Below are 12,516 nucleotides of genomic sequence, written 5' to 3' on the forward strand. Positions count from 1 at the left end.
ACAGAGACAGGATGCTATAGTCAGGGGAATTATTATACCTGAGCACCTAAGGTTTTGGAGCAAAGTCTGTCATACCACATCCCCGAAAAGAAATTATTCACAAACGTCTCAAGTTATCTAGCTTCACCGCTATTTGGGGCATTTAATCTAATCAAGTGTTGCTGGGAAGACTGTTGTTATTTAGTTCCTAAGTCTGACTCTTCTGAGACCCCATGGACTGTAGTACACCAGGCTCCTCTGTCTATGGGATTCCCCAGGCAAGAATATTGGAGTGGGTTTGCTGGAAAAATATATCCAGTTAAAAAGACAAAGTAAAGATGTTTCTATCTCATTTTCCCCTCAAAACCCATACCCTCCCTCCACACACACACATACACAAAATAAAAGATAAAAAAAACAGAAGAAAAAAGTGAAAAAGAAGCCAGCCGAGCTTACAAGAAATACAGATTGAAAAAATCAAAACAAACAAAAAATACAACTACTTTCAGAAATTTAAAAAGCCATGCTACAAGTATATATGATAGAAAACTGAAGAGCAATGTCTGCAAGAACCTCCAGAAAAAAAAGTCAAGCCAGGGATTATTATTTTAATGCAGATATAGGTCACAGAATCATTTTTATATATTCAACAGCTTAGGGAAAATTTCAAATGTATATTTTGGGGGAGGGGAAGGTGAGAGATGGAAAAGATGTCAAACAAGTGATAAATAGAGGCCTAATCATGAGAAACCAATCAAGCTTAACATAACTACAGTTGGTTAAAAACTAAGGAAAAATTGAGTACAAAATCTAAGGAAAGTTAAAATTTTTGGCACTACATTAAATAATATGACTAAAATCATCAGGAGATAAAGGGAAAGAAGAGGTCAAGTATGAAAAAATGTAACTCTGATGAGCTCAACTTTTAAAGTGAGGACTCATCAAAGAACTGATTAAAGTCAGTAATTCAGTTAATAAGGTTTAAAAAAGAGGTATAAAGATAAATACTTCCCCTAAAAACTTAAAATATTAATAAAAATTATAAGAAAGAGGAGGTGAAGTATGTGTGTCAATTTCTTCATCTTTCATAAAAGATCAGCACATACATACTGTTTAAAGTTGACAAAATTTTTTAAAATGGTAACGTTATTATTCTGTAAAATTTGAAAAGTAACAGAAATATATTATGGATTAGTCAGACTGAATTTATATTACTGACATTAACCTATGAAATAACTATAAAACTACACTGGACAACAAAGAAAAACCAAATAAACTTCAAAAAGTAAAATGTACCAACCACATTCTCTGATGAGAGCACAATGAAATCAAAAATTATAACAAAAATAGCAAATAAAACTCCCACAGCAAACTGGGATTTAAGAAAAAAAGAACACTTCGATTCTTGACTTAAAAAGAAAATCAAAATTAAAATGGGGATTATCCAGAAAATAACAATAGCTCTAAAAGAATACAGAAAATAGCAACTAAAAGAATCCACGTTACAGCAAATACAGTTTTCATAAGAAAAACAGTAGCCACAGAGACAAAAGTTAAGAAAGAGAGAATGGGAACAATGCATTTCAACTTCAAGGGAGTAGGGAGAAACAAGAAAAATGCAGAACTCGGATTCCAATCTAACAATATATTTCTTAAAACAAAGACAAACAAATACCAGAAATGTGTAATGCAAAATGCTATCTTCTGTTGAATCTAAATGGCAAGTTTATAAGTACTTGATACATTATTCTCTGCGTTTGACATTTCACACTACTACTACTACTACTAGACAATGTTTGCTATAATGCAAAACAAAATCATCTGTCAACCAGATGAAATAGATCATTTACTCAGAAAATTAAAACTTCCCAAGCTGACCTTAGAATATTGAAAGATAATTTTCTATCATAAAACAAATTTCACTGCCCTTCAAATTATAAGAATAAAGAAAATTCTAAATTCTCTAAAAAACTATCACAAGAGAAACCAAAACATGACAAAGAACACATACGTACAATTGTATAATTTTATGAATAGACAATTTTCCAGTAGTCATGTATGGATGTGAGAGTTGGACTGTGAAGAAGGGGCTGAGTGCCGAAGAATTGATGCTTTTGAAGTGCGGTGTTGGAGAAGACTCTTGAGAGTCCCTTGGACTGCAAGGAGATCCAACCAGTCCATTCTGAAGGAGATCAGCCCTGGGTTTCTTTGGAAGGAATGATGCTAAAGCTGAAGCTCCAGTACTTTGGCCACCTCATGCGAAGAGTTGACTCATTGGAAAAGACCCTGATGCTGGGAGAGATTGGGGGCAGGAGGAGAAGGGGACAACAGAGGATGAGATGGCTGGATGGCATCACCGACTCGATGGACGTGAGTCTGAGTGAACTCTGGGAGATGGTGACGGACAGGGAGGCCTGGTGTGCTGCGATTCATGGGGTCGCAAAGAGTCGGACACGACTTAGTGACTGAACTGAACTGAACTGATGAATAGACAGAACAATTTTAAATAAAATATTTTCAAATAAAATCCATTCCATTAAAAATATATATATACCATGACCAAACAGGAATGCTCCAATAATACAAGACTAGCCCAATACTAGAAACTCCATTTAATAATGTAATGTTTACTGCCTAATGAAGACAGTTTATTTTTTTCTCACCTTTGACTATATGGATCACAATAAACTGTGGAAAATTCTTAAAGAGATGGGAATACCAGACCACTTTACCTGCCTCCTGTATGCAGGTCAAGGGGCAACAGTTAGAACTGGACATGAAATAATTGACTGGTTCAAAATTGGGAAAGGAGTATGTCAAGGCTCTATATTGTCACCCTTATTTAATTCCTATGCTGAGTACATCATGTGGAATGCCAGGCTGGATGAATCACAAGCTGGAATCAAGATTGCTGGGAGAAATTTCAGCAACCTCAGATATGAAGATGATAGCACCCTATGGCAGAAAGCAAAGAGGAACTAAAGAGCCTCTTAATGAAGGTGAAAAAGGAGAGTGAAAAAGCTGGCTTTTATAAGCCAACATTGAAAAAAGGAATATCACAGCACCTAGTCCAATCACCTTTTGGCAAATAGATGGGGAAAAAATGGAAACTGGGACAGACTTTATTTTCTTGGGCTCCAAAATAACTGCAGATGGTGACTGTGGCCATGAAATTAAAAGACACTTGCTCCTTGGAAGAAAAGCTATAACAAACCAAGACAATGTATTAAAAAGCAGAGACTTCACTTTGCCAATAGAGGTCCATATGGTGAAAGGTATGGTCTCTCCAGGAGTCATGTGCAGATATGAAAGTTGGACCATGAAGAAGACTGAGCGCCCAAGAATTGATGTCTTCGAACTGTGGTGCTGGAAAAGACTCTCAAGAGTTCCTTGGACAGCAAGGAGACTAAACCAGTCAATCCTAAAAGAAATCAACCTTGAATATTTATTGGAAGGACTGATGTCGAGGTTATCTCCAATACTTTGGCTACATGACGTGAAAAGCCAATTCACTGGAAAAGACCCTGATGCTGGAAAAGACTGAAGGCAGGAGGAGAAGGGGACGACAGAGGATGAGATGGTTGGATGGCATCACTGATTCAATGGACATGAGTTTAAGCAAACTCTGGGAGATGGTGATGGACAGGGAAGCCTGGCATGCTGCAGTCCATGGGGTGACAAAGAGTAGGACACGACTTAGCAAGTGAACAACACTAAATGAAAAAGACGACTAAAAAAACAAGACAGGCTATAAGACATTTAAAAATTAACAGTTAACATAAAGCTATAGTAATTGAAAATTTGATACTGGCCCAGAACAAGACAAAAAAATAGAACAGCACAGAGTCTCAAAAAATGCAAGACAGATGGAGAGAGGAAAATTTAGCATACGTCAAAGATGGCGTTTCAAATCAGGTTAAAAAAGAAAAAGGACATATAATACAACAAAAAGTAACTGTGAAAAACTGAGCTATCGAAAAAGAAAAAATGTTGGAAACTGTGTTTCTTCCTTACCCCCTGTAGCAGCTAAATCAAACACTCAAATTTTTTTTTAAAAAAGAGAGAGAATCTGCTAAACACAGAGAAGACGCAATTTTTTAAAATTATCTTGTAGTAAAGTAGAACTTTCAAACAAAAACCCATAAAAGATTAGTAAACTTTAATATACTTTATTAAATTTATTTTAATGTACTTTACTTTTTAATATACTTTATTATTAGTATTAAATACTCATTTTATGAATATCAAATTATTGTTTATTTTAATATATTTTATTAATTTACTTTATAAATTTTAATATGAATTAGAAACTTTTAATACAAAACTTTAATTTATATATATAAAATCAACAATTTGTCTTATAAATGATCTAAAAGATGACAAAGAAAAAATATTTTCCATGCACATAACAAAAGGATTAATTTTCTTAGAATTTAAATATAAAAATCAAATACATTAAATACACACACATATTCCTAGAAGTCATTATGAAGGAGAGCCAGCAGAAAAATCATCAAAGATTAGGAATAGGTAGTTCTAAGAAATACAAATAGATTCAAACGTGTGACAAAGTAGTCAGTTTCACTCATTTAAGACATATAAACAAATGATAAGAATACTTTCCAATTATCAGGTTGGCATAATACCCAAAAGAGCAATAATCCTATCTGTGAGAATTTGAACAAAATGCACTCATAAACTTGTGTGGGAAGGAAATTAGCACAGGTTCTATTAAGGACAATTAGACAATATCTATCAAAAATTAAGTACATACTTATGGGCCTAGAAAATCAATCAGTAGAAACACAGGATGTTCATTCAGGAGTCAGTAGTGATAATAAGTTAAAATGTTAACATGGGCTATTTAATATGGAATTCTATGTGGCTTTTAAAAAGAATGAGATTGATGTCTATATGCTGGTAAGGAAAAACCTGCAATATACTTAGCATGCGAAGTGATACAGATATTGAAGTGTTACAGTATCCTCCCATTTGTATAATGTTATGTATACAAATCTGCTATGTCTAACACAAAAATAGTTTCCAGAGAAATATAAAATATTTTTTTACAGATTTGCTTTACAGCTTCCTCTAGGGAATAAGATGTGGAACAGTATTTAAGAGTGAAACTCACTTTTTACTTTAAATTCTTTCCTACATGTATGTGCCAGATATATTCTAAGCTGGGAATATAGCAATAAAGACGTTACATTCATAGAAGTTGCATGGTTGTGGGGGGGAGGTTAGGGGGGTTACAAAGAAGAGGAGGGAAATAAAACTGTGTGCACACACAATGACAGACGATGTAAGGGTTGCGAGGAACAATAAGGCAGGCTTACCAGAGAAAGAGGCTAAATGTATGGCAGAGGTTATGATTTTACATGAGGTGGCAATAAAAAGGAATACAGTGAATTACAGGTACACAAGACGGTTCCCCTATCCCAGGTTTAGGAGTAAAGTGACACATGAACTACAGCCTCAAGATCTAATTACCAGGAGGAGAAATGGAGGGGAAAGGGCAAAGCACTATAGAAGCAGAGGAAACTCAGGTAGGTGTTCTTGGGTGGATTTGGGTAGTGAGCAACACAAAGAGAAACCAGATGACAAAAGGTCTTACAATAAAATGAAGGGTTTAAACAGGGCAACAGAAAATTAGAACTACATTTTGGAAAACTCACTCTACCTGTATTGTAGAAAGTGTCTGAGAGAAAGTAAAAAAGCCAGTTAAATATTTTAGGAATTCTGCCCAAAGGTAATAGTCTTTAAGAGAAAAAGCAGTAATAAGAACAAAGAAAATGGATCAAAAAGTGGACAATCAATCCGCACTTGAAGATTCCATATTCATGGATTCAGCTAGTCACTAAAAACCACGACTTTCAGCACTTTGCAGTCTCTTGTGGACAGTGCAGAACAGTAAAAAATTTTAGTAGCCCAACATGTATGTTGCCAACTGAGGTCAAATAAGATGCATTCTGCCTTCTTGTTTCAACTCTCATAAAGCAGCATCCTTTTTCATGACCTCTTAAATGCCACATTTTTCACCCTGTAATATTAGTTGGTGATTTTGCTGTTTAAAATGGTCCCCAAGAGTAGTCTGAAGCACTGTCTAGTGTTAAGCACAAAGCAGCTGTGATGTACCTTAGAAATTAAAAAAATGCATAGTAGATAATGTTAGTGTTAGGCATTAAGTTATAGTGCTACTGGCTATGAGTTCAATTTCAATGAATCAATAATATATATTAAATAAAGTGTCTTTAAATATACATAAAACAAGGTCATGTATTGATTGTTTGACAAAAATGTTGTGACCAGAGGATCATAGGAACCTAACCTCGTATTTCTTATGGGAGCAATGGTTCAGTTTTTGCTAAGTCAGTGTCTGCCTATTTCATTCAGTGTTCACTCATTTATGACTTTATAAAATATAACTACCACAAGCAAGATCAATCAACTGTATATGTACACACATGTAATTACTTATTCACAAAGAAGGCGGCGATGGCACCCCACTCCAGTACTCTTGCCTGGAAAATCCCATGGACGGAGGAACCTGGTGGGCTGCAGTCCATGGGGTCGCTAACAGTCAAACATGACTGAGCAACTTCCCTTTCACTTTTCACTTTCATGCATTGGAGAAGGAAATGGCAACCCACTCCAGTGTTCTTGCCTGGAGAATCCCAGGGACAGGGGAGCCTGGTGGGCTGCTGTCTATGGGGTCACACAGAGTCGGACACGACTGAAGTGACTTAGCAAAAAGAAGAAATAATAGGACTGGAATCAATTACAGGGCTTCTCAGGGGCCTCAGTGGTAAAAAAAAACATCTGCCTCGTAAGGCAGGAGACTTGGATTCGATCTCTCGGTCGGGAAAATCCCCCAGAAAAGGAAATGGCAATCCACTCCAGTATTCTTGCCTGGAAAATCCCATGGACAGAAGAGCCTGGCAGGCTATACAGTCCATGGGGTCACAAAAGAGTTGGACACAATTTAGCAACTAAACAACAACAATTATAAGAAATAAATGAGGGAGCAAAATCAACAATGATGCTACCTAGGTTTCTGGCTTGAGCAACTGGGAAGATGCTGATATTGCTAATAAAGAGAGGAAACAGGAGGAGGTCGCAGCTTGGATCAGGAAGACAAAGATGTCAGCTTCGGAGAGTGTAATGTCATGCATCCCATACACACTGTAATAAACATAACAATGTGTTTAAGTACCCATTTTCCCATCCCATTTGAGAATCACATCTTTGACCATCTGCAGCTATGTCCTATAACTAGAAGGATGCTTTCCTTTAAGTCATATAAACCAGGCATGTCACCATCAGAAATGTGTACTTTATCAAATGTTTTATTTTCCACTGCCATCTTTGCAATTATATTATCCATATTCACCATAATCTATACTTTAAGAACGTTTCTATGTGAGTCCTCAAAAGTAAAAATATAAATTCTACCTTTTGGAAAATTAGAATTCTAAATGACAAATAGCTTCAAAGAAAGTCTACACAACCAGGTAGTGCATTTTTCAACTTGTTTACAGAAACCTTTATGATAAATTATTAAAATATCACTCTGAAATATTAAGCTTATATTAAAAATCTTAATGGATAAATTGTGATGTTTTCACACCTGATTTTAGAAAACCCCAGAATTACAATTTATTCCGATGTGGCTTTTACAAAAATGTATACATACATTCAAAATGTGACAAATCTTTTGCATCTTAGAAATTAAAATTATAATATACAACTGCATACACTGAGCTTTATATAATTACAAAAGAAAATTAATGAAGGATTTGTATCAATCCCTCCCTATCTAGTCAGCATTACCTTCATTTATAAAAGTAACAGAAAACAATTTCTAGGCTACTACTAAACTGATTTTACAAGTAAATATACACTTGTATGAACACCAAACAGAAACTTGATACACAGTTATTCTTCAGTGTATAACTGTGTACTTGCTAATTTGCAATGGTCCACATATTTAAAAGCACCGGACTAGTTTTACCCTTGGTATGGCAATTAATTGTATGATCTCCCACTGACCACAAGAAATTAAATATAATACACTGGGAACAGTTATTACTATTTATATGAGGGGGGAAAAGGCTGAAAGAAAAGTTCAAGAAAGAAAGATTCAAAGCTAAGGCAGGAGGGCGGGGAAGAGGAAAGGTTAGAATACCAGTTCAGTAACTAGGAAATAGGAAAAAGAATAACTAAAAAAGAAATGATAAGCAAAGTGTTCTGTACAGAAGTGATACCTTGTTCTTTGCAATTAATGGGAAAAACCATAACCAAAAAGACCAACCAAATGCAAGACAGGAAAACATCTGTGAACAACAGCTTTTTTAAAAAATCAAAAAAAGTGAAGAGGAAAAATGGTTATTTTAAATATCTTGTATTTTGTATCATTTAGAATATAATTACAACATCATTTCTATTCTTAAGGTATACTATTAATATTTGAGCATAACACAAATAAAAATGGCTCTGCACTTCAAAGTTGACATCTGAACTGGAAAATAGACCAAAAACACTTAGCATACCTGAGCTACCAAGACAGCAGTCAATCACTAAACAGCAGCTGGTGCAGAAGATGCACTTAGTGCAAGCAACTGTCCTCACCAGGAAAATACCCATGAGTAAGCAGGCACTAGTCTCTCTACCCGCCGGAGAAGGAAATGGCAACCCACTCCAGTATTCTTGCCTGGAAAATCCCACGGACGGAGAAGTCTGGTACGCTACAGTCCACGGGGTCTCTTTACCAAAGGCCAATGGCCAAAGGCAGAAAGGACAGTGGGTCTTCCTGGTTCCACTCTCTGAATCTCAGAGACTGTGACACTTCCTTAGTCAATGGGGCAAGTGCCTGTCAGGTATGCGCCTGATGGACCAGTAGCCATCACAACAGAAATACGGAGACCTATTTAAAAATTGTTACCTTCCCTATCACCTTGTAATATAGACTATTCTTCCCCTAAAATCATAACATCATAAATAGAAGTCACAATCCTGATCATCCAGCAAAGGGAGGTCTAGTTCACTCTACAAGGTCTACTGTATGGCTTTAAAAGTACTGTATTTCCACTCGAAAATTAGCTTGTTATAAAAGATAATACAACAGTAATGCTGTTTGATTTCAATATGGATTAAATATGTATTTGCGGATTTATGTGCAAAGGGACCACTTGGGCAGCATTTAATCTATCAAGAATTATTGTCAGTTCTAAACAAACAGTTAGAATACAATTCACTTCTAAACTGGAGACTGCCCACAGTATATAAATCTAGTTGATGAGTCATAGACTAATAGTTCAAAATAACTAAAATAGCCAATTGAAGTTCAAGACTAGAAAAACAAAATCAGCAGTTGGGGTAATTTAAACTTCAAAAGTGATCACAAAATATAACTTGTAATTTATATGATCTAAGCATCAGTAGGATACGCACTGAAATCTGCAGTTAGAAACAAAAAGTGAAGATGTCACAGTGTTTAGTCAAGAACAACAAGGACATAAGGCTGGCTTAAGCTTTCCCACCAAAACACTGGATATAAAACCATCATATACAACTAAAAATATTGGGATATTGGGATGTCATTCTGAAAATAAACAGAAACAAGAAATATTTTTAAAAATTATCAAATGCAGACTAAAGTAGTAGTCAGAGAAAAATATTTTTTACTGGGAAAATATAGCTATTTTATTCTCATTAAGAAACAACATTTTATAGACTACTTTTTTCCTACAAGAAATAACTAATAACATTATCTTCTAACAAAAAAGGTGCTAATTTCTAATCAGCAATATTCCTTGGTATTCCTAATTACTAGAAAATACAAATTAAAAATTCAAGTTGGCCAGGTGTTATTCCTAGTATTAGTAATTCCTTTCATTCTACTGATTTCTTCAAGGGAGCGATTCTCAAGTAGAAGTAACCCATCAGAATTAACTGGGGACCATCCTGAAAATACACATTTCCAAATGTCATCCCTCAGAAATGACTCGCCATGTCTGGAGTGAAGTCACAATAGCTATGTTTTGAAAAAAATTTCCCCAGTGATTCTGACTGCTAGTTGAGGATGACTGCTTTAAGAGATGAATTACCTACTTGTTCTACTCAGTAGAAGAGATCTTACTAGGTCAACTACTGCTGAAACTTTGTCATTATAGCACACAGAGCCATCAGTAGCAAAGAGGAAAACTCCACATTTCATTACTTATAGTAAAAAGAAAAAAAAAAATGAAAGAGATCTGGTAAAATTACTCAACGAACATGCAACCATACTTGAAAAGACTTTCTACATATTTATTTTAAAGTGTTCATTTAGGACAAAAGGTTTTGCAAATGTATAAAAATAAATTATGTATTAATCCATCTTCAATATGTACATGGTCCCTTAAAAGGATTTATATTTTATTATCATGAAAAATGTATTTCAACAACCTAACGGTATTCTTAAAAGTTAGGAATTTTAAGAATTCTAATAGAAAAGTTTTAGTATTCACTGGCAGAAAAATAATGAAACGGAATGATTTCATTAATATTTCAAAAATAATACTGTCTTGGCTATGCTATGCCATATATCACACGAAAAATCTTCATCACTAAGCTATACTAATCCCAAGTGGCGGCATTTTCATTTAAGAACAAAGCACAAAAATACTTTATAAAAGAAAATGTCTCATCATTAAAACTTTCAAAGCTGAATGCTTTAAACAAAAATAGCTGAGGTTTGATTTCACAATATCAAGTTACCATAAGCACTTTGTAAACATACACCTATTACAGGCTATCAACTTAAAGCCAGTTATCACTAAAAGAAGATATAGTAAAAAGAAATTTCAGTGCAAAAGCATATATCAACTAAATTTACCAACTGACTTAAGACAATTCTAATATAAAATCACAACTTAAATCCCATAATATAAAGTAACCCTATAAAAGCTTAAAATTAAATTAATTTAAAAGAAAAAGCTCTACAACAGTTAGCAAGTTTTCTTTTTGTTACTATTCTCTAGTAAAAGCTTTCTTTTGATTAGCTTTCACAATGTCATCAGGAGATGCTGATTTGAAGTCAAATGGTGTTATTGCTATAAGAGGACTTATTTCTTTGTCTTTTACATCTTGAACTTGTCTACTATAAAGAAAAGCCTTATAGAGATCAAAGGTGCGTCGCTTGCAGCTTTTCAATGGGTAACGAAGACACAGGGTTGAAGCGAAAGCTGAAGGTCTGGCAGCAAGGGCCTTGGTCCAAGAGAGAGAAAAAGGCGGTTTCCTAGGCAGGGAGCTTTTACTGTTTTTCTTATTATCCTTAGCAGAATTGGAATTTTTCCCTAATTTTGAACTTAGAACTTTAGTTTCTGGTATTAGAGCAACTGATTGGTCTACTACAGGTTTGGAAACAAAATCTGGGGCTTTTATGAGGACACTAAGATCAATATTCGAGTCTATTCCAGGCGACCTCATTTCAGATAAACTGAGCATACAGGAATCTTTCCTAATCTGAGGGTTGTCTATATCAATCGTTTCTGCAATCAAATCAGAAAGTGACAAATTCTCAAGGTCTCTTGTCGGAGAAGCTTTACAAAATGCCAAAGATGACAGAGATCCTGTTAACTCTGATACTCCAGTTGAAGACTGATACCGATTTGCTAGTTGTGACAAGGGAAAAGATCCCAAACTGAGATCTGTGAAACTGGCAGATGGCTGGTGACAAAAATCAGGTAAAGTAAAGCACTGGCTTGGATTGTTTTTCTTGTGTTCTTGAAACAGTTCAGCTAGGGATGGACTTTCACACTGAGAAAACTGCAAGTTGTCATTCTTTAATATGCAATTCTTGTTGCTTTGTTCAACTGAAGAAACAATTCCAACTTCAGTCGTTTTACTAGCATTTAAATTATCAAGAGCCATATTTTCCAATGAGTTGGTTAAGAGCAAAGGATTATTTAAACTTCCTAAACTGTTCTGTACTGGAATGTTTTGCAAATCAGGTACTGAATCATTCTGAATAGATAATGAGTTATCAGGTGCTGTGTTTTTTATCATTAAGGATTTTAAATCTGGTATGCCTTTGAAGGCAGAATCATCTTTGGAAATACACTCAGAAACATGAGGTCTTAACAAATCACCATCTAGACTCTTTGAAGGTAGACTCTCCACGCTCTCTGTGGCTGGTAATCTGACTGATGGCTGACTTTTATAAGAATCTCTTGGCATATCATCAATTAGGTCAGCTAGGGACAGCTCTTTTGTTAACTTACATGATTCTAGTTTCTTTTCACTTTTAGGTCTGTCAAGTTTCTTTTTTTTATGGAGTAAATAGTGACTTGGTATAACAGAGGAATTATGATATAATCCATATTTTGCTACTGGGGCAGAAAAATCAAAGGATTTGCTGCTGCAATCCAAATGGTTTGCAGACTGAGGACAAGAGCTGTGAACATTATCAGCTGAAACTTCAGAGGAAGATAATAAGACTCCTTACCTTACAAGAGCCATTAATTTTCAGATGAATAGGTTGACATATGCAGA

At 35.1% G+C, this 12,516-nt stretch overlaps 1 protein-coding gene across 3 annotated transcripts in view; it reads right to left on the minus strand.

Moving 5' to 3' along the window:
• The window catches only part of HBS1L (HBS1 like translational GTPase), an 87,356-nt gene that overhangs the window by 54,572 nt on the left and 20,268 nt on the right, over positions 1-12,516 (minus strand). The window contains exon 5 of one of the 3 annotated variants that reach the window (XM_005684792.3): positions 7,313-12,464. The exons of the other annotated variants lie outside the window; for them this stretch is intronic. Coding sequence (XP_005684849.2) covers positions 10,993-12,464 — 1,472 coding nt within the window. The 3' untranslated portion in view covers positions 7,313-10,992. Of the gene's footprint in view, positions 1-7,312; positions 12,465-12,516 lie in introns of those variants that run through there. 3 annotated transcript variants of the gene reach the window in all.

This window comes from Capra hircus, chromosome 9 (assembly GCF_001704415.2).
Source record: "Capra hircus breed San Clemente chromosome 9, ASM170441v1, whole genome shotgun sequence".
Lineage (NCBI taxonomy): Eukaryota > Metazoa > Chordata > Mammalia > Artiodactyla > Bovidae > Capra > Capra hircus.